Below are 27,339 nucleotides of genomic sequence, written 5' to 3'. Positions count from 1 at the left end.
TCTCTATTCTAAAATAGCTTATACATCAGTTCTATCAATGAAAAAGCCACCATTATCTCTATTCTAAAATAGCTTATACAGCATGATGGAAATAAAGAGCAGCAAACTTCATTGAAAGGAACACTACCAACACATAAAATTAGCATAGTTGTTCTAGATTTCAAAGTCTTAATCAATCAAAATTTACTGAAATAACACAAGGAACTTAATAGGATTACATTTGTATTTGCTCATAAATAAGTTACAATTGTATTCCTCTTCCTCTTCCTAAGGAAACAAAGCGCCTCACAAGTCAGCACTTTGACAAATCTCCAATGTTAAACGAGGGTAGAAGGCTTCGTATATATTTTGATTTTGAATAGTCTCATCACCGCCTACCCCTTCCTCTTCCCCTTCCTCGGCCTCTTCCTCCGCCCCTTCCTCCATGCCTTCGTCCTCCACCCCTTCCTCGACTGCTACTACCTCCCCGACCCATAGCATAGAACTCTGATTTACTCGGTTTTAGGCCCAGGGCACGGACGCCCCTTTTTTTCCCTTCTTCTTCTTCTTCATCATCATCAGATTCCTCAAATTTATGTTTCTTTGAGCTTCTGGGCATGAATGAGACCTCTCGCGATCCACCTGGCCCAAATTTCACGTTATTGGATGCACTATCTGCTTGTTCCTTCTCAAGAGCAGAAACCCTCTCCTCGAGAGGAAGAGCATCCTCCTTAGCTAGAGAGACGCTGCCTAAAAATGCTTCTGCATGGCGTTCATCCTTTACCTCGTACAATCTGAGAGAAAGCAATATGTTAGACTGTATTAAACTACACAGAAGAGAATTTAGTATAGTCTTTATAGAAACACCAGGCGTGGTGATGTCACATGCAAAAGCCTAACTAAATGGACGAAAATCTAAAGCAACATTAAAATTAAGGGCAGTCAGCCCAGATTTCTTTTTCCAAAAAAAGAAAGAAATCTAAAAAATAAAAAAAGGCCCAAAAAACATGATTGTTGTCATCTTTTTTTACTGTTTTTGGAAAACAACAATTTTTTCTTTTACACAATGAACATCAATCCTTACCCATAAAAAGTGGAACAAGAATAATATTCTTTGTTTAGATTCTCCATTATACGTGTAGAAACTCATTGTGTATGCATGAAGTTTTGCATAAATAATAAATCCCACACTAAATCAGACTTAAACAAGTGTGGATATGCAGAGCAGATCCTCTGGTCCAGGATCTTCTGGACCAGGGGAGGCCCTGCAAGCTCATTGGTGGGGAGAGCTGGACCCCGCCTGTTTAACAGGTGGGGTATAATCCACCCCACCAATGAATGGGCAGGGGTCCAGGACCTGGACCCCTGCTCGTGGATATGGTACACAATACAATTTCCCTTGGCAAAATGCATCAGAAAGTGAGGAATGATCGAACAAAAGAAGTCATGATTTTAAATAGAGTAGAATGTGCTAAATAGGTTTAGGAACGGTTATTAGGGAGAGGTTAAAACTTAAAAGATCATAAAAGATTTTCAAATTATGGCACATATTACCTATTCACATTTTATACACAATTAAAACAATCAAATAAAATATACTTCACGGACAGCAGAATGAGAACACACCTCACGCTTTTTGATTTGCCAACTTCTTTCTGGTGTTTGTCAGGTACATCTCCTGACAACTGAGATGATCCTGAAGCATCAGAATGACCAGACTCATTCTCTTCATGATCCTCGTCCACACGGTCAAAGTGTTCCTCAATCAGCAGAGGCCGTTTCTTAGCACTTTGAGGATTAAGCGATAGAAACTCAGGTGACAGTTCGTCCACCTCAAAGTCCTATGTCATACAAACCAACACAGGTAAACAAATAGAAATAATATGCATGGATAAAGCAACGTGCCAAAAAAAACCAAAAACAACATAACAGAAATGTATAACTAGATATCATACTGGCTTAAAAGCTAAAATGGCTCTTACTTTGCGAAAAACATTTGACAAAACAATGGTACACTCACCATTATGGAACTCAATTTTCAAGGAGTTCACACTAACAATGTTAGATTATCATCAAAATATAACTAACAAGGAACAAAATTTCTAAAATGGCTCTTACTTTACAAAAAACATTTAACAAAAAAATGGTATACTCACCATTATGGAACTCAATTTTCAAGGAGTTCACACTAACAATGTTAAATTATCATCAAAATATAACTAACAAGGAACAAAATTTCTACTATGATCATCAAGTTTGTCCCAACTCATTAACCATCTAGCACTATGCCAGACTATTGCTATGTTCAAACAATTAAATATCTTTTAATAATATTGCCCATGTTTTATAATTTGTTCCACATTGGTCAGCACAGTTGAAAATTTATCATTTCAACTGCAAACCGGGATGCAAAGCAAGCTTGAGCTGCCACGACTGTAACAACCGCAAATTAGCTTTCCCACAAGGTTTCCACAAGTGACATGAGGCTTCCATAAGAGCTTGAATTTTGCTATTTTGTAACAAGGTTTTCACTACCTCTTCCCCTCTTCCTTCCCTTTTGGATCTTCTTCCTCTTCTCGTCTTCCTTCTCCTCCCAATTCCTTCTTATTGATGCTACCACCACTGTATGTTGACACGCCTAGCACAACACTAGTTGCCAGCCCAGGATTGAAACTCCAGCTTGATATGATATTTCAAATCTTGATATTAACTAATGTTTCTTTTGCCTGCGTGCCTTCACTCCAACAAAACCAACTCCTCTACCTATTGAATCTATTGGTCATCATTGAACAAATCCATTTCATCTTAAATCTAGTTTCACACATTTTATTCTATTAGATCTACATCCAATTGCTCTTAAATATTAGTAACTTTAGCATCTTTTATAGTAAACTTTGTGTGTGTCATACCACAATTGTTTTATAAATGATTTTTAAACCTAAAGATAGATGATGATCACATAAGTCTATAAACTCCCTCCCATTTCTTATATCCATCGAAATTTTAGACTTGCTGCTACCTACAACCTTCAGTTTCTATAGTTTTTCTCAAATTAAACTGCAAATTTAATATATTTACAATCACCTCAATTGATATTAATATTGTTTGCAAAAAATATGCAACAAGGAGGTTTTTATCTTCAAAAAAAAAAATTGTGAGCTCACTTCATACTAATACTAAGAGGTTGAGAGTTAGTGCGAACCCTTAAAATAAACCTACATTTATAAGAAAGCACTATTGTACCTGTATCATGAGGATTAATAACTACATTATCATAATACCATTACGCCCAGAATCTTAAGGACTGATAACTACATTATCATGCATATTTTTATCACATGAATTTAATTACTACATTCCAATTTTATCACTAAAATCCATGACAACAGTTATTTAGGATTTTACCATGGGTTTTCTTAGTTGATGAAAGTCATATGCATATCCATTTTTTCTTCTTCTATTTTTTCATTAATTGTCTTACTAAATAATATCAATGATTGAGCTTCTAAATGTGAAACCAACCTAATTATCAAAGATATTCCTTTTCTCTTCTTCTCCATTCAATTACTCTTTTCTAAAGTACTATAACTCCTCAAATTGTCCCTTTTATAATTAATCAACATTATAAATTGCTTATTCTTATAAATAGGCACTCAGACACTTTTCCTCTATTCCTATAACATCTTTTTAATTTTCAAAATTTTATTATAACTTAGTCAACTAAATCATACATTGATCTCCCTATATTCTTCCAAACTTCAAAAAGAATATTATTTGGAGCTATGCTTTTACCCACATTCACTTTTAAAAAATTTATTTATAATCATTTTTTGTAACATTTACCATAATTCTAAATCTTGAACTAAATCATCTACAGAACGCACTGATAGTTTATAAAGCTAAATTTATCAATTTTCCTTAATTTCTTTATCATCAATAAAAAACAATGGATTTTTCAACTTTTAAGCATATTACAGTAGTGCACCGGGCTGCCTTTTAAGCATATTACAGTATTTAAATTTCTACAAGCACCTCCACCATGATGTTATCCTTAAAATAAATCACAAAACTTGAATACAGTTGTTCATGCCATGCAAGCCTTTATAAAGATTATGCAAACAATATTTACCTCTACTACAAAAGGAGTTTCATCATTGTTAACCATGAATGAAATGGAACAAGTAGAACATCTTAAAACTTAAGACTCAGCATGGTAGAGCTTACAAGCTTTGCATGCATTAACACCTAGACAACTCAATTTAGGAAATCAAATTGAAGTAAATAAACTAGTTCAACAAAACAGATAATCAATTCTCAACTTTTATTTTAGTTTATATAATTGTATTATTTCTACTCTTAAATTTTTTAGCAAGCCTAGTCTATTTTGCATCAATTGTACAAGACTGTAATTGTTAAAGCCTATAAAAGATTCCTCCCTCATGTCCAATATTTTTCATCATTCAATAAATTTTTTTTCTCTCCACTTACTCCTTTGTTGTGGGATCACCAATGCAATCCCATTAGATCGCATACTGAAGTACACAATTCTTGGCCGGGATATGTCAAAGATAATAATAACAAAACTCAATAGAAAACAATATAACTCATGAACAATTTAATTCAGATCGAACTGACACTAGTATAGCAAACCTAGTCAAACCAGCATGTGGTCAGAACATATTGATTTCCACTATTGAGCCAATCCAATTTTAAAAGCTTAGAAATATTCATATAAATAAGGACATTTTTATCTTTATGCTTGTGGAGGGAAGTTAAAATCTGTACTTCCTAACTATCAGACATTATATTGCAAAAAAGTATCATATTTAACTGAAAATTGATGGTCATATCACACCAACTAAGAAATGTTTCCAGTTGTTGGATTGTACCTTATCCTCAAAAATTGCTGCAAAACGTGTATCTCTCAGGATCTCAGTGTTTAATCCCTTATTCTTCTTTGATTTTTTCTTTGCTCCAATATCATCTATTTCGGCCATTCCTTCTTCTTCTTCTTCTTCTTGGTGCAGACGAGCCGCTAGAAGCCTGTTTACTTTAGGTAACCTTTTCTGTATCTGCAACACACCAAAACATTCAGGAGTTTATGTAATTTATGTTGAGTATAGAATAAAAAGCCAATCAAAAAGAGAAGATACCGTGATGCGGGAAGCTTGCTTGGCTTCCATCTTTTCTTTCTTCTGCTGTTCTCTGTATTCCTCATATGCAAATGGATCAACCAAATTCTTGGCCTACATAGCCAAAATCTCAGTGACAATAAGAATCAGAAAATTGAAACCACAAGTAACTAATATAAATAGATTTTTTTTATTTTTGCAGGAACTAGTCCTGCAAGATTTGGATAACAACTTTGAATCAGCAAAAAATATTGAATGGCTAGCAGGTCATTTGTCTACCACAGCCACTTGCAAAACTAATAGAATAATAAACAAGCTACATGATGTTTTTGCTTATTAAGGTAATCAAATCAAACCAGTATTCTACACGATGTTTTTGCTTATTAAGGTAATCAAATCAATCGGTATAGCTCTGTCATTAAATTCCACCAAAACACAAAGCAGGTATCACAAACTGGCACGACACCCATATTTTTTAAAAATTTAAACCCAACCCCAAATAATGGATCAAGTACACCCAGCTATTCTACCAAATATGATAATTTTGGGAGCCTAACTTAGATGTACAGTATGTAATACCCTCAAATGTATATAAAAAATCCCAACCTGACTTGTGTATATATTGCTACACGAAAGATAGTTCTCAAACCCGACTTGTGTATAAAAAATCCAACCCCATTCTCAGCCCTACATGAAAAGTAGTAGCTATCTACCAAGACACTGAAAATAATCTTCTTGGAAAAATCTCCATGACTTAGAAATCAAGACACAAGTATTTTAGTCTTAGGAACTCGTTGGCACGCAGGGAAGTGGACACTCGCCAAATCATTGGAACTGACTTAAGTTTGAATGTAAACAGTGAAGATGAATAAAATGCACATCAGAAAGGCTCCATGTTCATGGTCACAACTCATGAGACCAAGGTTTAAAATTTCGACCCGTGTCGAGGTTTTAGTTCTGGACCGGAACGATACATTTCTGTACCATATCGTGTCGTGCCAATATAGTTTCGGTATTTTCTAAATATAAAATATATTAATTAAAAAATAAAATATTCAACATAAATATTTAAAAAATAAACAATATAAAAAATCTTTAAAAAAAAAAAGAAAAGATATGAAAATAGATAAATAAATAAATAAAAATTTTATTATAATTTTTAAATTAAAATAAATGAAATATAAAATTAATTAGATAATTTTATTAGGGTTTAATAAACCTTTTTAGATTATCTCTATCATAATTAGGAGTTGATTAAAATAATTAACCTAAATTTAATTTTAAAAAAAAATTGAAATCTGACACCACTCGCGAGCTCGCGCGACTTTGGCGCTGCCACAGAGTTGCACAACCCCTCAACCATGACCGCGAGGATCGTGTGACTCCTCTAGCCGTAGTGGTCCCTTTGCAGCGGCTGCAAGGTCGCGTGATGCCTCCGTGGAGGCAGCGGAAGGGTTATGCGACCCTCCGCTGATGTTGTGGGGTCAAGCAACCCCTCTGCTGCAGCCACGGGGTCACGCAACATGTCGCAGCTGTTGCAGGTATGGTGCCGAGGTTGTGCCGATGCCGGTGTCGATCACCGAGCGGAACGAGATGTTTCGCCCGTTTCGACCGTCTCGGCACGACACTTTAAACCATGCATGAGGCCAAGTTATAATTCAGTATATTGAAAACTGCACAAAAACCTTCCTTGCCTTGTTGCATCTCCACAAAAATAAAAAAAAAAATGATATTAAAAATCTGACGCAAAAACTGATAACGTGCTTGATACTTATACCATCTAACTGTGTGCCAATGAGCAAATTCAGGCTTGACAAGACCAAAAAAAAATAACAGAATCATAATCATATTTGTTGGTGATTATATTCAAATGTAACATGAAGGTCCAAAGCATCTGACCAACACTACTATATTATAGAGTTGATTATACTAATGTCTACCACTTTATGAGATCTAATAACGAACAGGTTGGTCATAAAAAGAAAGATATGTAATTGCTATGTGTTGTTTTGATTTAAATGCGAAAATACAAGAAAATCTTAGCCACAGAAAAAAAAAACTATGTTCGCATTCTCAATATGCATAAAGTTGTATGATGAGTCAAAGCCATCAAGTAGAGTTGAAATGCTGAAGGTCAGAAAAGTATCATTACCTTTTTATATAGCCTATAATCAATAAAGAAGCCATGCATATAGGCTCTGAGGAGATTAGTGCCAACCAAATTGGTAAGTTTCAAACGTTCAACCTCTTCTTTAGTTAAAAATTTGAAATCATCATAAATGGTGGTTTGTGAAGCTTCCTCCATCTCTTCCTACATTCACAGTGCATAACAAAATGATTTCAGAATAATAACATAGCAAGAATTCAAATGCCTGGAAAAAGAACGAGAAAAGATCAAAGTACCGTAAAGTTTTCCAGGTAGGAACACCATTTCGGAGCAGGGCCAAAAGCAGGTATAAAGTAAGCAGGTATCTGGCCGTTGTCTAAAGCCAGTAACATCAAACCACTCTCACGGAAAACACATATATCATTGATAGTTCCAGAATTTGGTTCAATGCTGGTCATGTTCTCCCCCTGTAAAAGAGGACAGATACACAAATATCAGGTTTTCTATTGAATTGTCTTAACAGTCATCTCATAAGATGGAGAAAACCAAGTTCTTGATTCATTAGCATCATCCATTAGTATCCAACAAAGCCTTACCTCTTCATATATGTTGCTCAGGGTGTAATATGAGCTGATTAGCATATGTGAAATATGAAAGCAGCAATCAGTATCAAATTCATATAGAAGTACGGGAAGCTTTCAAAAGAATACGAACAAGTTGAAGTAAACTACTTCCACAAAACCCAGACAACAAACTCCAACAAAATATTTATTTAAAAGAAAAAAATAAGTGAATCTGAAATGTCAAAACAATTAGTTTAAGATCAACATAGTGTGATGCATATTTTATCGTTTTGTAGATCTTTAATGATAATGGGTCCAAGGAAGTACAATAAGAACGACGACAAAGAATCAAGACTCCAAGTATTTGTAGCTCTCGGATAAATGGATTTCATTTCAAAATTGCTAGTAATAGTAGATTATGTTTAGGTCAATTTTAATTGTGTTATGTTTAGTTTGCTTAGGATTCCTTTTACCCTTCAAGTTTGCAGCTCTAATTGATTTAACTTGTCTAAAGCCTATCATTCATCTTTCAAGAAGCTCGTACCATCTTAATATATTCTCTACTGGAAGCTACACCAAACAGCTAGTGCGCTTGGATACTAAACATTTTACATTTACATTTTTTTACAAATAACTGTGCACATTGTCTCAGCATCCCCATGTCAAATACACCATTTTTAAAGGAAAAAAGCCTTCTAAAGTGATCAATTCGCTAGCCCATTGTGTTCACTTCATTATTAACTTTTCACGATTTAAAAAGGAAATATAAGATTGGTATAACCGGCCAACATCATGTTAGTGAGAAACAAAAAACTACATAATTAGCTTCTCACTACTTTAACACCCAATTGTTGCTCTCTTAATATTATCTACTTCAAGTTATCCTTTTTAAATAAATCCATTACATCAAAAAACCTCTTCTGCATGTTCTGGATAATAAGATTTACAAGAGAAGTCCAATCTCATGCAATTTAAGGGTTCATCACTAGTAATTCATACAGCAAAAGCTACACATGAGAACCTTGGGAAATGAAGGAATTCCCATAACAATAAGTTCATGTGTGCTATGTTCTAATCCAGAGACAAAACTACATTTAGTATCTAGGGTTCATAAACTATGCATACATGATTGTTAATATGCACAGATTTATAATCTGCAAATCCAAAAGACTTTTGACATTCTTGAGAGCAAAGAAATATCAAACATACAGGATGGTACATCTTCATAGTTAACTATGTTTATATGTTGTATTTGTCAAGGTAAACAAAGTCAAATATCCAGGAAATGCTAAATAAGCAATTTGTTTCTTTCTAGAAGAATCAATCTCACCGTGTTGGGATCCCATATCCGAACAATACGACTGTCTGCACTAATCACTTTTGATTCAGCTGAATTGAGAGTCTGGTGCCACTTAATGTCCAATATCGGACTACCATACCTGTAAAGTAATGAAAAGATCACCAGTCAATATCTTCACAAACAGAAAGGCAAGACATGCATATCTCATTGAGAGAACTTGCATGTGTTAGCAGCCTATTTACATGAATGTACATATAGTGTCCATCTGCATCTGTCATATGCAGAATATATTCATTACTATATATGCAAATGAGATTGCTAGCATCCATAAACAACTGGCTATTGGGTTATTTTTGAGCGCTCACATGTGATCTTTGATGCGTATTGGATCAGTCATACGCAGATCATAAATAGAAATCTGCATTTTGAAGATGGACATAACAAAATCAGTAGGCCTTCAAAAGATTCAGAAGAACAATAACAGCAGAAGCTAAGTATTCCCAAAGGCTAAACATAAATCACATTTAGAATTTACCTTGCCAGCGCTGCTACCAACAGCCATCAGATACCCCTGGGCATCATCAAACTGTAATGCTGTGACTTCCTGGATATAGCAGACCATGATGAACAATAATAAAAAATATATATAATTGACAGCATTATACAGTTAGAAAGTATAGTACATGGTCAATATCACCAGAAGGAGCAACAGCATTAATTCTACCAACAGAAGATTTCTGCCTCAAATCAAAGCATTCTACAGCACCATCCTCACCTCCACAAGCAATAAGACCATGAACTGTGCTGAATGTTAGCAAAAAAGAGAAGGGAAAACATTTTATACATAAACCAACACATAAATAATGAAACAAGAACAAAAATACCAGCGAAAATTCCATAAAATAGTTTACCTTCGAGAAACTACATTTAAGGCTGGTGATTGACTATTGAGAGATGATAAGAAGCGCCCCTGCCAAGTAGAAATATTACTGTCTTTTTGGCATATAGATGAACATACAACTAAGGACAACTATGCAACTATGGATGACATAACAAATAAATTTAAAAAAAAAAAAAGCAATATGCAATTGTACTTAAATTTCAACCTCCCGTGAGACATATAAATCAGATATCTTTGCATTTAATAAGTTATAAATGAAAGTTGTACAAGAGCATGATGCACATATATGTGCATTTCTATATTTCAAACAATAAAAAAAAAGACAGCCCGGTGCACGAAGCTCCCGCTATGCGGGGTCCCGGGGAAGGATCCATTCTATGCAGCCTTGCTTGCTTTTTGCAAGAGATTGTTTCCAGGATTCGAACCCGTGACCTTTTGGTCACAAAGCAACAACTTTACCGTTGTGCCAAGGCTCCCCTTCCTATATTTCAAACAATAATTCATTAAAATTAAATTTCTTTATAAATGTCCAAGATTCATAAATGAACAGTTTGTAACAAACCTGCTCCAGATTAATTCTATATAAATCTGGAGATGAAGCAGCGCACAACAAGTCACAGGACCAGCAATCATAAGTAATATCTCTCCCCATCCTGGAAAACAGGAAGGCAAGTAATAAAAACGCTTTGTACAATACATTCAGAATGCCTAAGTAAATGACTATTTGAAAAAAAAAAAATATCTGTTGGAGAATTGGAGGCTGTTTGAGGAGGCAGTAAGAGTGGCTAAACATATGACTAACAAGCACATCTAAAATGTAATAGTTTTAATCAGTAATTACTATGTTATAATATATTTAAAATTTTCTTCAAGCATTTCATACACATATCCATTAAGCTATTTCTAAATTTGATTGAGTTTTCCATTTACCAAGTCATTCTATATATCATTGTATCAAACAAAGAATTTTCCTACAAATAGAGCGAGATGGAGTCATGCTTCTTTTCCTAATAATATATTTCCTCGTGCAACTTTAATCCATATAATACAGGCATATGAGGTTACACTGAAATAGGAAAACCTTCTTATTTCTCTCATTTTTAACATAAGTGTTCATAGTTCAAATACCAGAGGCGTGTAAGGTTAGTCCACATAATACATATATGAGGTTATACTTAATTAGGAAAATATTCCTATCTCTCTCGTTCTTAAGCCTAAATGTACATAGATTTTATGTCTACAAGATTAGTTAAGTTCAGGAAGAATACCAAAGCAAGATGTTATGTTTTTACCTACATTTTGCAGCAAATGGCACAAAACCAAGTAACATCAACCACCAAAAAGATAAATGAGTAAATGACGTATGAAATCAAGCAATATTAACCTCAATGTAGATTATGCCGAAAATTATAACAACAACATTAATGTATGAAAAAATTTTCCCAAGTATATCAAACTAAGAAAAATAAGTAAATGACATCAGAAATCAAATATGCTAACCTCAATGTCAGTTGCACCAGAAAACATATCAACATTAAGTATGACAATTTTTTAAAGTATATCAATCTCCAAGAAGATAAATTAGTAAATAGCATATGAAATTAAGTAATATTAACCTCAACCTAGATTACACTAGAAAACATATTAACATCATTAATGTATGAAAAAAATTCCAAGTAAATGGAACATATGTTTCTAACCAAATTAAATATAGGCAAGTATCAAGGTGATTCTGACGTCCAATAAGATGAATAACATAAATATTAACACATGAAGTACACAGACATCCAATCTAGGATAATTGTTGTCTGGAAAGAAATTGAAGATTATTATCTTGAAAAGGACAGACTAATGTACGTATACATACCTAGGAATCCTTAAGCTGTAGTGACTTCCGTACTTTGCATGCAGGCATACAGAGCGATCAGCACAAAGAAATGCAATTTTTGAATAATCATCAGCTAGAATCTGTCCAAGAGAACTTTAGTATAAACAGAAATAGGATGAATCATAAACTAAACAACATATCCACCACAGAAAACAATCTAATGGCAGAATGTTGCATCATTGCAAAAGGAGAAAAATAAGATCTCAATATTGCAAAATGAGAAAAAATAAGATCATAATCTTGCACACGTTTATATGGCTTAAATGTTATATTGAGTCTGGAAAACATGTCATATAAAGTTATAAACCATAAAGTACCTGAAAATCAACAATTTCTGACACGAGATGCCGTTCAAACTTCAATGACAATTCCCTCAGCTCAAAAACTTTAACTTGAGGAGGATAGATGCCTGATAACAAAGTTAACAGTGTCTTATAAACTTATAAAAACTCAACCATGAATACAATAAGTCTATTGCAAATCTTAAATTTTTAATCTAAGAATTAAAAGCCAAGGGAGAGAATAAATTATGTGACAAGAATGTTATCAAAAATGATATGATAATCAACCAAAAAAGAACAAGGATCTGTTGTTCATTTATTAACATTGTTAGTAATTAGCATAAATTCTACTCAATAAGTAGATAAAATTCAAGAGTTTTTTTTTATCTCATTTTCTCCTCATTCTCATCATTGATCAAAGCCTAAGTGATTTGTGACTAAGTAAAGAAACTCTTCGATGAGATAGTAAAACAAAACAAGCTAAAACATTGTCCTCCTACATTTACATGATTCAACGTAACTATGTATGTGTTGAAGCTCAGGAGATTAACCCAAGAAATAAAGCTTGCTACTGATCTTGGTGCTATTGCAATCTAAGAATTGAGCTATTTTGTTGTTTACTGTGCATAGGATTAGAGTATCTTTAAAATCAAAACATCCTTAACTTTTTTACAGTGTTGAACGGGAAAAGTGGTCTTCATTTGCACATTAACCATAGCCACTAGAAATTAGAACCACAACTGTAGCAATAAACTCAAATTGTGTTACATAGACCACAGCCACAAGACTCAATCTTGCCCTTCACTTAGTAGACTTTGTACTCTTACCGTTACAACCATTTTCTAGAATGAGTCAAATCATCTTGAATTTAGGTGTTGCCCTTGTTAGAGGCTTTTATATCACAACAATGTTTGGAAGATCAATATAAGTCAAAACACTAAGTAGCATGCTCATGTCAAACTTGAGACACTTTAACATGATTTACTTTATAGTAATCAATTGACTTAAAAGAAGCACTAAGTAAATTATTAATGCATACTTAACCCTTATAAAAGCTTCGCATTAGGATAAATGTGTTGGATTCACTTGCTTTTACCCCTCTCTTCTTCACTAAGCACCACAAAATACACCTCTCCTTGATGTACCGTAAACTCAGTCCTCACTATTAATCTTCAGAACCACATCATAGGATGGACTTTTGTATGATATTACCAACTCCATCATTCAGCTGACCCAGTCACCAAATAAGTTACTAATCTTTATTTAGTTATGATATCAATCAGTTAACCCATCATACATTAACAGAACATTAATGACTTAGTAGTTATCAAATCAGATCATAAAATGGAATAACCCAAGTAGTGTTGACAGCACTTTGTTCATAAGAGGGATCAATTTTACCACATCTTGATAAAAAGTTCATGTAACATGCCATGTGTTGTCCACTTTAACCAATATCTCATGGGCCCATACTGCCAGATTTGGCATCAAAGTGAGAACCTTCCCAAGGTCACCTATCCTAGAAAGAATTGCCACACGCTAAGCATGCTTATCTTGGTTCATATGAAGACCCAAATCAACTGCACCAAAAGACACCTCATTACTGAGAACACATACTTAATCGACCAAATAATATTTTCCCTGTTATCATGTGTGTTGAATACGGTAGCTTAATTATAGGGATTGTAATTGAATAGCTTGATTGTGATTGATTTTAATTAGCAATTGATAGGCATAGTTATAGGGAGTCTTATGTATATAAATATGGGTGTATTTGATAGAAAAGATAATGAGATATATTTTTTTCTCTTCTACATGGTATCAAAGAAGGTTAATCCTACCTAATTTTTTTTACCTCCCGCCACTACCAAAAACCCTAATACTGCTGCGCCACCTGTTACTACGCCACTACCAGCCATCTCCTTTCAGCCTCATCTCATCTACTAAATCTCACGCAATTGAAGTAGGAATTTCTTGATTCAACCCGCTGCTAGATTTCAAGTGTTGTTGGATCGCTGGAGGAGGGAATCAACCGACGATGTTCTAATCTACTACTACTCAGGTTTCTTTCCCTTAATTCCTCCTGCAATGAGGTCTTCAGATTCTAAACCCAACTTGGCTACCACTATTAAATTGAATGGGACCAACTATCTCTTGTGGTCACGTTTGTTTGAACTATTCCCGGGTCTCACAAGAAGAAGGAACATATTCTGTCCAACCCACCTTAAAGATCCAAAATATTCAATTGGATTTCGGACGGCTATTCTGTTATGGCTTGGAAGAGTCCGTGAGCACTAATGTTATGTTCGTGGAAACTGCCAAATAGATGTGGGATGTCATACGAGGCATGTATTCAAATGACAAGAATGTTTCTCGTGCTTTTGAATTATATGAAAAACTATTTGCTCTTCGCCAAGACAACCAGTCTGTTAGTAACTACTTTGCTACTCTTAAGGGGGCTGCTGATGAAATTCTACAATACCATCCTCTCTTGTGATACTCAGACTCGAAAGAATCAGGGAAGAATTCTTGGTCACCAAGTTCCTATCCGATTTAGATTTCACTCTACGATCGATCAGGGATAATTTGCTAGCAAGTGATAACATTCCCACGTTATTGAATGCTCTGGCTCAGGTTTTTTGTGTGACCACGAGTCATTCTGATGTCGGTTCTTCTTCATCTTCCAACACTTCGACTATGGCTACTCGTGGTTCGGAGTCCTCTCGGGGCCGTAATGGTGATCACGATCGGGGTCGCAGATTTGATGCCACCAGAGGTGGTCGTTCATGTGTTCGGGCGAAGTTTGGTAAGCCTAATTGGGCTAATAGTGCTTCTGTCGAACCATCACCAAACGATGATATGATCTCTGTTTCTCATATTGACTATGAGAAATTGTTTTGTTTGTCTACCAGCATTTCTTCTGCCACTGCTACCTCATCCTTTGAAGGTGTGTTTGCTATATCTCCTGATAAGTCTTGGATGTTGGGTTCAGGTGCTTTTGCACATATTACTGGTAACAAATCTATCCTCTCTTCCTCTTTTGTTTCCTCAGCTTTATCTTCTGTCCGTCTAGCCAATAGTACCTATTCTCCAATTACAGGAATAGGTGTTGTCAAACTCACTACAAATATCACTTTTGACAATGTTCTTTTCGCACCTAGTTTACTGTCCATAGGACGACGACTCACAAAAACTCACAACTGTTCTATATTGTTTTATCCATCCTATTGTATTTTTCAAGACCTGCAGACCAAGAGCATGATGAGCGGAGAATATGAGCATGATGGCCTATACTATCTAGATTATGTTACACTTGCATGTTCCTGTTCATTCTCAGCAACTGTTTCTCTTTATTAATGGCATTAAAGTCTAGGTCACCCTTTTTTTCAACCTACTAATTTCACTAGCCCTATGAGTTCGGCAAACATCGCATGTCCTTTTCTTCCAGAGTTGATAAATGTAGTTCTTTTGCTTTTGAATTTGTTCATTGTGATGTTTAGGGACCGAAGAGTTAAGTCTAGCGGGGGCTTTCAGTATCTTATAATTTTTTGTTGACGATTATTCCCGCATGACATGATTATATCTACTAAAAATAGAAGTGAGGTTCATAATGTACTAGAATCATTTTATAATGAATTAAAAACCTAATATTTTGTTGACATGTGCACTCTCTGTACTGATATGCACTTGAGTTCACGCATAAAACTGTTTCTACATTCTATGATTCTCATGGCATAATTCATGAAACGTCTTGCTCATATACTTCCCAACAAAATGGTATTGTTGAACGCAAACACTGTCATATTTTAGATGTAGCTCGCACACTTCTCTATCACATGCATGTCCCTAAGTATTTGTGAGGTGATATTGTTCTCATAGCTTGCTTTCACATAAATAGAATGTCGTCTAATGTGTTACATGGGGATTTCCCATTCTCATGTCTTCATCATGATAAACCTATTTTCTCTATGCCTCCTTGCATATTAGGTTGTGTTTGTTTTGTTCATGATTTTACTCCCGACTTGGATAAATTGTCTCCTCACTCCATAAATGCATCTTGCTTGGATACTCTCGTACACAAAAAAAAAGGATATTGTTTTCTTAATCTACTCACAAAACGGAGTTACACCTATGCTAATGTTGCATTTTTTTAGTCACAATCATACTTTTCCAGCTTCTCTTCCATTATCAATCCCACCATCTCTATCTCCCACTACAAATACTCCGTCTCCCAAACCATTGCAAGTGTATATGAGGTGTTCTATGCCAGAATCTGTCTCATGTCCCACGCCTCCTCTTCTTGCTCCTAATGCTCCTCACCCCTCCAATATTGATCTACCAATTACTTTTCATAAAGGTATTCATTATTGCACTACCCATCTTTTGTCTAACCATATCTCATTTGATTACCTAGGTATGTTTTCCGCACTTTTGTTGTTTCTCTCTCATCTACCGAAGTTCTGACTTCCTACTCTGAGGCTTATCAACACTCTACTTGGCGGACTGCAATGGATGAAAAAATGTCTGCTCTTCTCTCTCGTGGTACTTGGGAGCTAGTAACTGCACCACCGTTCGCTGTTATTGTTGCCTGTTGTTGAGTGTTTACACTAAAGTATAGAGTTGACGATACTATTGATCGATACAAAGTTCGTCTAGTAGCCAAAGGATTACACAAACTTATGGTGTTGACTATTGTAAGTCGTTCTCTCCTACTGCTCGTTTGAATTCTATTAGAGTTCTGTTCTCCTTGGCTGTCAATCAATCTTGGCCAATGTTTTAGCTAGATGTGAAAAACGCATTCCTTTATAACGATTTGCACGAGACCATTTTTATGGAGCAACCTCTAGGGTATATTGCTAGGGGTAGAATGCCTCTATGGTTTGCAGACTTAAAAAGGCTATTTTTCGTCTTGTTTTGATAAATTCAATAATATAATCAAAATTGTAGGCTCCAGGCAGTGTAAATCTTATCATTCTATGTTTGTACAACATAGCACGAATGGGATTATCATTCTTATCGTTTATGTTGATGGGATCCTAATATCTAGCAGTGATATACGTGGGATTGACAAAACTAAGAAGTATTTGCAGAACACTTTGTTATTAAGGATATAGGGCATCCTAAGTATTTCTTAGGAATTGAAATTGCTCACAATAAGTCTGGAGTTTCATTATGCCAACGGAAGTATACTGCAGATTTACTCAAAGAAACTGGATTGCCTGGAACAAAGCCGGTTAATACTTCTATAGATATCAATCCAAGTGTTTGGGATGATACCGGGAAATTCTTTGAGGATAAGGCAAAATATAAATGGCATGTTGGGGACTCATTTACTTAACCGTAATGACCTGACATCTCCTTTGTAGTGGGAATGCTCAGTCATTTTATGGATAAGCCTAAGCAAGTTCACTAGGATGTTGCAATCAGAATTCTCAAATACATCAAGAAATCTCTCAGGAAAGGGTTGTCATTTAAGAAAATTGGGTACCTAAAGATCAAAGCCTATTTTGATGCAACTATGCTGGATTAAAAACTGACAAACAAACCACTTTTGGATATTGCACTTGTAGGGGGAAATCTAGTAACATGGCGAAGTAAGAAACAAACTACCGTTGCTAGGTCAATTGTCGAAGCTGAGTACAGAATCATGGCTCACACTGTAACTGAGATGTTATGGCTAAAAAATTTGCTTGAAGAATTAGGATTCACCTACAATGCTATAATAATCAAGCGGCTATTCACATCACAAGTAACCCAGTTTTTCATGAGCAAACTAAACATATTGAGGTTGACTATCACTTTATTTGCAAGTGTGTAATGAGCCAGAAGATTGCTACTCTATTCACATCGTCATCCAACCAAGTTGCTGATATCTTCACTAAAGCATTAGGAGAAAAACGATTTTCCAAACTTTGTGACAAGCTGGATATGATTGACATATATGTTGAATATGACAGCTTACTTATAGGGATTGTGATTGATTAACTGGATTGTGATTGATTTTAATTAGCAATTGATAGGCATAATTACAGGGAGTCTTATGTATATAAACACTGGTGTATTACGATTCATTCTTCCCTTAGAATTGTTTCCCAAAAGATCAGCCATCCTATAATTGCTTCCCAAAAGGTCAGCCATCCTATAATTGCTTCACAATAAACACGCTTAACTAAGTTCATATGAAGATCCAAGTCAACTCCGCCCAAAGGCAACTTGTTACTGTGAGCACATACGTAATCAATCCAATCATATTTTCCATGCTATGATATGTTTCAATTCATTCTTACCCATACATCTTAAAAGATTGCCAAGAGTCACACCTTACACTTAATCTGACCTATCTTCCCTATCGGTCACCCCCTGCTAGAGTAGGCAATATTAAAAATAACTGAATAACACAATTTGACATCACCCAAATAACAACTATCAGATAAATGCCAAAAGTGATGACACAAATTAACCAATTTATGAAGATAATTTATTATAATTGACACAAATTGACCCTCATCAGACCAGATTGTTACAAAATTAGAGTTAGTCATGACAAAAAAAAACTGCTGCTAATACAGGAGCGAAAGAAAAACAGAATGTACATGAACAGGTTTATATGACTACATATGAACACGCTAATGAATGTTTTCTTATATGCATTTTGAGACATAAATATGTACAGATACACACATGTAAATGAAATTAAAATAACAAATTAAGCTTGCTTTTCTACAAACAATCACCATGAGATAAAATTGAGTAATTAAGTTACCTGAAGCAATCACGTAGTCACCATCAGGAGACGCCTTTATTCTAGTAGTTGCAGTTTCAAATCTCAACTCCTGAATCAAATCCACCCTCTGCAGATAATCTGGCCATTGATTTGTAAAGACATATTTAATGAAACATATTTTTAAAATTATAAAAAAAATTACTGTTAAAAAACACAAAGAGTAAAATGTTTAACAGATCAATGAGCAAGATATATTCTCGGGCAATTCAACATTTGGATAACGATGAAACGCAAAAGGAGAAAGGTGATATCACAAAACAAACCTTGGTCTTTGCGGAGGGCCCTAAGCTTCTTGGGAGGAAGCCAACTGGCTTCTGAACGATGACCCGAGAGGCAGTAGAGCTTCACACCATTGATGGATGTCGACTTGATTCCTCCCGCACCTCCTTTGGTGGCCATATTTGGAAGCCGGCGCGAGGCGGCAATCGAACAGACTTTGTGCAACGACGAACTAGGAGACAACGGAGGCGACGGCAAACGAGGCGCGAGGCGACGATAAACCGATCGAATAATTAGATTGGGAATTAGGGTTGAGGGTTCACCTGCAAGGCCAAGCGGCATCGATGAAGCGATGGAAATTAGATTTATTTATTTATTTAAAGCATGGCGTGGCGTGGCATGGTATGGCATGGCATGTAGATTCGGATTTAACCGGTTCGGATGTCGCCGGCGGTGAGCGTAGGTGAGGAACGGCGGCCGGGGGAGTTGCTGATCCTGTTCGAGTGCGGGGAAGGAAATTTAGGGTTTTAGACCTAACCTTTTAATTTAAAATTTAAAAAGAGAGAGAGCAAGATATTTTTAATTTATAAAAAAATAATTAATTTTAAACCAATTAAATCTAAAAGGCATTGAATGGGGCTCCTGTAGCTCCTTCACTAACACATCAACATAACATCGAAAATAAAATCTTACAGGTATTTTCACTATAAAAAAAAAACTCAACAAATCTGTTATTAGTCTCACACTTCTCATAAATTCTCACTCTTTTAGGGTATCTCAGTATTCAGAGCTCTTCGAGAGGTCTCGTAATATCATATCAATGTCGTGTAAAAAAAATACAATATCTCTTTGCTATCAAAAAAAAAAAAAAAAAAAAAATCTTTCAATAAAATACTGTCAGCTATAATATAATTCTGTAATTTATCTTTCTTTATATAATATAAGAACAGAAAATTATCTAGAATTAAAAAAAAATAAAATAAAAAATCATTAAAAAAATTTAAGAAATCACTCACGGTCAAAAATGAAGAAGAGGGAGGGAGTTCTCTCACCTATATGCCACGTCAAAAGAGCATTACTGATGCTCTTATTGTTTTTATTTTTTTAACAAAAACCAAAAAAATATATTTTAATTGAAAAAAAATAATTAAGGAGCAGCATCCCTATTCTATGGAAAAATAAGGAGCTCCAAGAGGGATCCCCCTCACCCAATCCTTTTTCTGGAGGAGGAATGTATATGTTAACCAAAGAAATATGGTTGGTCGACTCACGTAAATAATTATAGTTGCATAACTTTTATAAGATATGTTAATTTAACTAATAACTTTTAATGGGTTTACTTATATGTTAGCTTAGGTGAGTTAATTTTTTTTCTTATGGGGCTAAATATGATCCAACGCTTAAAAATAATTGTTATATTTTATTTAAATTTTATTTCATTAACTCTTTTCACATCAAATTTTGCACTAAGATATTAATAATCATCCTCCATTTTGTGTGTAAATATCACAAAAGAGCTTTACAAGCAAACCTCGGGATTCATCTTGATTGTAGAGCACTCTTATGTAAAGGTTAGTTTTATTCGTATTTTATATCATCTTTAAGAGAACGGTTGCTTTTAAAATGGTAGTAAAAAAAGCGACTAGGTTCATCTTATATTTCTTTTACCCTTTATTCAAAATTATATGAAAAGAATTAATTTATAATCACATAGCTAGGAATAGAAAAAAAAATTTAAGGATATATATATACATCATTATCTCTAACAATTTACTTAAGTAATTATGATAAATTTATATTATTGATACTCTAGTTGGTATAGAAGTTCAAATTATAAATATTTTTATAAAAATATAGAACCATCACATCAGCTATCCTCCTAAAATCGGTCCTACGGATATGTAAGAGGTAAATACAAGTACATAGGTCCTACGGATATATAAGGAGGTAAATACAAGTACATAACTGAAAGTGTATGGCCAGGACGCTAACCCTAGATAATGACATCCGAGAATCGAATCCTGGATCTCTCAGCCATGAAACCATGTGTCTCCAGCTATGCTACGCACTAGGGACAATTATAAAGGTTTTTATTTATTTATGCATGATGGATGATTAAGGAGGCAACACCCTTAAGATATGGTGTAATAGTAAGAGGTACAGAGTATGCCTCCCTTCTATATCTTACCACTTACATTAATGGTTAGTAGTCATCCGTGATTTATATCCTCCATATTAATCTAAGGATGAATTGACGAGGACATTGAAAAATGAGTTAATCATCTTTTACCATAATAGTAAAAGGTACGAGTTTGCCCTAAACAATTAATTAAAGTTTAAAATTCACAAAGTATATGCACAATGATGAAGTCAGGAATTATAATCCACCCGATTAAAAAAATCGATTTTTTTTTTAACCATGTGAAATGAGATAAACAAATGATTCATCCATACATTTATAGAATTGCATGATTTTAATTATAAATAACTATGCCAAGGAACGGCAACATCCACACATATCCTTCTTTCAAAAAAAAAATGACAAACTAATCGGCTAGAAATTGCATTCACAGCCAATAAAAAGCATAACACAACTCTAATAAAAATGAAAACAAGTTGGCAAAAGGTATTGCCCTGGGCTAGTATGAACCATGTTAAAAGTTGACAACCTTTCATGCATTAGATTATCCCGAAAAGACTAATAAAAATAAAAACAAAATCAATATGTTTCAAGATGCTGAATGACATCAATTATAGAGAAATACGGTTGGTGAAAAAAAGAAAAATTATTTAGAATAAGGTATCAATTGATAGTAAAATATCTTCTTACTAGAGCCATAATCAATCACAAGAAAGAAACCCAGAGCAGTATAAAGAATAGTTAAAGCCATGATCCAACCACTGATGACATGCTTGATAAATCATTTGGCCAAGTTTCTACCTGCAGTACGCAACATCGATTAGTTAAGGATCCCACAACATAAAACTTATTGATTGTATATTATATGCACAGTATAACCTGACTTAGGTTGTTGTCATCCATAATGCTAGGTAAATAAATTAATATCGAAAACCATAGCATACAAAACAGATCTATTGTTCGGAGGTTTTAGGAATTAACTAAATTTAAGTACATCAAATTAAATTTAATTTATATGGTAAGATGATCTAAACAGATAATCTCATACTATCAATAAGAACTGATTTCTACTAAATGTTGAACGTAGACGAGTGACCAGTCGAGCAAGTGAGTGGACAATCGAGCAGACCGGGAGAGCAGCGGGGCAAGTGACTGACTGGGCGAGTGAGCAGTCAAGCATGCAAAGAGACCAAGCGAGTGAGCGGCTGGACGAGCGAGTCGTAGACCAAGTGACCGAGCGGCCGAGGGAGCAAGTGAACGAGTGGCCGAGCGAGCAAGCGAACGAGCAACTGAGCGAGCGACCGAGTGAACTGACCGAGCTAGCTGAGGCCGAACAAGCATGCAACCGAACAAAGAAGAAGCTGAGTGTGCTACGGTCGGACGGGCGTGCAGCCGAGCGAAGAAGAGGCCAAGTGAGCAGAGGTCGAATGGGCGTGCAGCCGAGCGAAGAAGATGTCGAGCAAGCAAACGAAGGAGCGGCCGAGCGAGCAAGCAAACGAGCGGTCGAGCGAGCAAGCGAATGAGTGGCCGAGCGAACTAGGCAAGCGGTCGAGCGAGCTGAGGCCAAACGGGTATGTAGCCGAGCAAAGAAGAGGTTGAGCGAGCTGCGGCCAGACGGGCATGTAGCCGAGCGAAGAAGAGGTCGGGCGAGCAGAGGCCGAACGGGCGTGTAGCTAAGCAAAGAAGAGGTCGAGCGAGCTGCGATCGGACGGGCATGTAGCCAAGTGAAGAAGAGGTCGAGCAAGCAGAGGTCGAGCGAACACAGAGGCCGACTGAGTTAGCGGCCGAGCGAACGCAAAATTTGAGCGGACTGATGGACCGAGGCATGCGAGGGTCGTAGTTTTCTTGAAACATATTCGCCCCACCTCTATCTGTGTTTCGAGATTTTCTTAGGTCATTTGTTTCTCAGGATATAACTATGAACCGTGATTCCCACCAAACATTGATGGTCACGGCGAACTAAGAGGTACCCGACTGCTATCACGGGCATTGCACTCCGACAAGCAAGAGATGCACGATAGAAGAGAAGGGAAACGTAGGTGGAGAGCTTCAACTTTTTGAGTGTGTAATCTTTTGTCTGTGGTCACAACCTCCTTTTATAAGAGTTCAGACCAATAGATAGTGTTAATGATCATTATTTGCTAGCTGTAAAATGTCAACGTTTCACTTGACTGCATTAATCTTTAATTTAATACATACATTAGACTGAATGCGGTCCGACATTCAGCATGCATAGATCGTGTTAGCACATGAGTCAACTTGGTTCAATGCAATCTGAGCCCTAGATTTGCACCCCTCCTGCGCACCCACACATGATAGAGAGTCTCTTCCCATGCATTTGTTCACATCATCAATGCATGTTGATCCTGTCTGAAGACGATGAGATTGTGTGCTGGCTCCAATGGGTGGTTGATCGACGAACAATGAGCTTCTCAAGATCTGAAGGAAATTCCTCAACGATCCTGTGCATTGTCAGACAAGCCAACAAAGCATTAGTGACCTAAGACCGGAGTGGGAATTCCTGACTAGGTCATCTGACACTCAAGTCAATCTCCTCTCTTGAAAAATGGAAGAAGAACCGTAACGAAAGTGCCAGAAAGTAGGGCTTCATATGCAAATATTTGTATACCTTGCCAGTGGAGAGCATTTCCTTTTTTATATCACCTCACATAATCTTCGCAAACATGAGGTGGTCCCCGATTTGTTAGAGTTTGTCAGGTGATGGAAGAAAGTACAATCTGGGTGTTTCATGATAGTTCCGAGGAATTTTTTTCTACCCATAGATGCACCTCTTTTGTCGTTTATGCTTTGCACTATTACTGAAGTTGTTGAAGGAAAATGCTGTTATAACTGACTTATTAATGGAAAACCAATTAGTTTTCATAGGAGCTTTCAAGGAAATATTCCCCGACAATTATGATAGGCTGTCAAAATGTTGTCTACTATTTACCTACTGAATCCATCTCAGCCGCTCTAGTAGGCCGGTTATACTACTTATTATTATATAAATCTGCTCAACTATACATTAAATACTGCAAGAAGTTGTTCAAAAACTAATATGATACCCTTATTATGTCATAAACATGTATGTTAGAACTATATTTTAGGGGTACTATACCTTTAGGTAAATCAAACCTGTCTGACCTTTAATAGGCTGGGCAAATTCAGAGAGTCATATATTCAATCTATCCTCATCTGAATGATAATGTATGTATGATGAGTTTTATGAGATGAAATATTATTAAGTTTGCCCAGGCTTTGGCCGACCGGGTGTTTACAAAGCATCTTATGTACGTTCAGTGTTTACACGATCGAACACTTATCGAGAACTATACATATATAAGGTTAAGTATCTCTAGATCCGCCTGGGCTTTGCCTGGTCAGATATTCATATAGAACTTTATATTCGTTTAGTCTTTACTATATATATATATATATATATATATATATATATATATATATATATATATATATATATATATATATATATATATAGTTAAGTATCTCTAGGTCTGTCCGGGCTTTGCCCAACTGGCTATTTACAGAGAACTTTATATCTATTCAGCCATTATCCGATCGAACGTGTATCGAGATCTCTATAGAAGGTCAAGTATCTGCTCAAGTATCTCTAGGTTCATCCAGGTTTTGTCCGACCGGGTGTTCACAGAGAATCTTATATTCGTTTAGTCTTTATTCGACCGAATGCATATCAAAATCTCTATAAAAGGTCAAGTATCTCTAGGTCTGTTTGGGCTTTGCTCGACCAGGTGTTCACAGGGAACCTTATGTTCGTTCAACTTTTACTCATCCGGGCACATATCGAGAACTATATAAGGTCAAGTATCTCTAGGTTCGTTCGAGCTTTGCCCAGTCGGCTGTTCATAGAGAATCTTATATTTATTCAGCCTTTACTTGGCCGAACGCGTATTGAGAACTTTACATATATAAGGTTAAGTATTTCTGGGTCCGCCCGGACTTTGCACGACCGGATATTCATAGAGAATCTTATATCCGTTCAGCCTGTACCTGACCGAACGCATGTTAAGAGTTTTATAGGGTTAATTGCCTTTAGGCCCAGTTGAGCTTTGTCCAGTCGAGCACCTATAGAAAGCCTTACGTCCAGTCGAGCTTTGCCCGACCAAATTCTTCTAAGTTTGACAGACTATTAACTAACCAAGCGCTCTATTTCTTCTTTTCATCATAAAACCTTAGAATTCTTACATTCTACCAAGCTTACAACTGGTTGGCCTTATACGAGCATTCTGCTTCGGAATCACTCGGACGAGATTTAAGGATTTCGAGGTCAAGAGATCAACAAGGCCAAATATCGAATACCCCTCTATCTCCACTTTGACTGTCACCTCATCTTGATCTGACCTCCATGTCATCTTCTAAATCTACTTGTCATAACTCGTATCACTAGTCTCCCCTTCAAGTTTAATCGAAGGAGATGTAGGTGACTGACTAGACTTAAGTCTTATTTTCTTTCGCTCACCTTTTACTAAGGTTATTCTACCATTCGTGCCCAGATTCATATTTTTTACACTTAGTGAATTTTTCATTTTCAAAAGATATTTATTGATAACTAACTATTTTATGAGGAAGAAGTATTATGGACGGGTAGAAAAAATATTGGGACGCGAAAAGATGTCATTCGTCACATCTCTCATAAATGTCCATTTATGGATAAACGCCACGTGGCATCACCACTCATTTTCTGCAATCTTTTCTGACATTCTCCGCTTCGTGAACCACGATAGCGTGCTTTGCCTCGCAAATCAACAACACCCTCTCCCATGTAAATCAACGCTCTTGCTCCTTCTTACCGTTTTAATCGAACAACTGCCCTTAAATTGTACTAGATAAAAATCTTAAACAATCATCATTCTTAACACTTTGCTCTTCATCTTCCCTGATCTCCCTCTCTGACGATTTCTTTTCTTTGCAACCCTCTGCATTTCCTTGCTTCTTTACACTTCTCTTTACCCCTTCTTTTCAGGATTCCAATAAATAACCTATCCTGTCCTTATTCTTGCATTTTCTCATGGCAAAAGAATCGTTTCCCCCTGGTATACTCATACTTGCTCAGATTTTGACAACTCTAATAGAGTCACCCTCCGCCTTCGGTTCAAAATCCTTAAAGATTATTGTATTGTCATTCCTGAGCCCAATGGTTATCCTCATTGCCCACCTCCTAATTATGTTACTTTCTTTAAGGAACAACTAATGGTTGGTCTTCGCTTTCCTATTCCCCTTTCATATCGGAGGTCAGCCAATACTTCGGCATCCCCCTAAATAGTTTGCCCCTAATGCTTTCCGTTACATGTGCGGGTTATACATGTTGTTTGGTCTTTTTGACGTTCTCTTTATCCCCATCAATCTTTTTCTATTTGCTTACCCTAAGAAATCAGAATCTGGGGTTTTTTTTTTCAATCTCGTCTAAAGATAGTATTCTTTGAAGAAATATTTTTTTCCAATAAAGGTTGGAAGTCTCACTTCTTTTTCATGAGACTGCACGAGTCTATCCCTTGATCTACCAAATGACAATCATCTTTTTCCCCTCTTTCTGATCTGAACAGGCTCAAATGAGATCCTACTTCTCTTACTTATTCCAATAAAGTGGTCGATCGACGTTTTTCATTCATAAATGGCTGCATGAAGATCTCCTACACTTATTTGGCTTAACCCCTATTCGAAAGAGGCTACCTAGTTCCTTAAGTAAGTTATAACCTCTTAGCCATTATCTTATTACTAACAATTTTTTTTTTATTTTGTACAATGGATGCTATTTTTGAGGTCTTAGTTGACAAGGCAATTGTTCTAGGGAACGAATAATTTCTTGCTAAAGAGAAAGAACTTTTAACCCAGTAGAGCTTGCCACAAAGTGTTAAGCAAAGCTTCTAGCAATCAGGCATCCCCTTTTAGTGTAGCAGCTACTTCTAGGGAACCACCATATGATTTATCTCCCTTACTCAGGACTATTCCCTTGGAAGAGGAGGTAACTACTAAGAAGAAACGAAAAGGCGAAAACTTACCTTGGCCCCC

At 35.9% G+C, this 27,339-nt stretch overlaps 1 protein-coding gene across 1 annotated transcript; it reads right to left on the bottom strand.

Annotated features, from left to right (window-relative positions):
- Positions 1-86: 86 nt before the first annotated feature.
- LOC122008992 (nucleolar protein 10-like) lies at positions 87-19,697 on the bottom strand. The gene is made up of 17 exons (XM_042564945.1): positions 19,588-19,697; positions 19,199-19,477; positions 18,915-19,013; positions 12,188-12,279; positions 11,850-11,950; positions 10,545-10,635; positions 9,993-10,051; positions 9,765-9,885; positions 9,617-9,685; positions 9,447-9,499; positions 9,112-9,220; positions 7,515-7,685; positions 7,264-7,422; positions 5,133-5,225; positions 4,869-5,051; positions 1,606-1,820; positions 87-773 (listed from the first exon to the last, which is right to left on the bottom strand). Exons 2-17 carry the CDS (start codon positions 19,332-19,334, stop codon positions 368-370), a joined length of 2,157 nt encoding a protein of 718 aa, XP_042420879.1. The 5' UTR covers positions 19,335-19,477; positions 19,588-19,697; the 3' UTR covers positions 87-367.
- Between the last annotated feature and the right edge of the window lie 7,642 nt (positions 19,698-27,339).

This window comes from Zingiber officinale, chromosome 8A (genome assembly GCF_018446385.1).
Source record: "Zingiber officinale cultivar Zhangliang chromosome 8A, Zo_v1.1, whole genome shotgun sequence".
NCBI lineage: Eukaryota > Viridiplantae > Streptophyta > Magnoliopsida > Zingiberales > Zingiberaceae > Zingiber > Zingiber officinale.
Note: the sequence above shows the minus strand (reverse complement) of the source record. Positions and strands in the feature narration are given on the sequence as shown.

Excerpts from the sequence above, each read along its gene's own strand:
- LOC122008992 (XM_042564945.1), bottom strand. The coding sequence starts at position 19,334 with ATGGCCACCAAAGGAGGTGCGGGAGGAATCAAGTCGACATCCATCAAT. Across the intron at positions 9,886-9,992 it reads TTAAATGTAGTTTCTCGAAG|CACAGTTCATGGTCTTATTG; the intron begins GTAAACTATTTT and ends GCTAACATTCAG. Across the intron at positions 9,686-9,764 it reads CTTCTGGTGATATTGACCAT|GAAGTCACAGCATTACAGTT; the intron begins GTACTATACTTT and ends TGCTATATCCAG.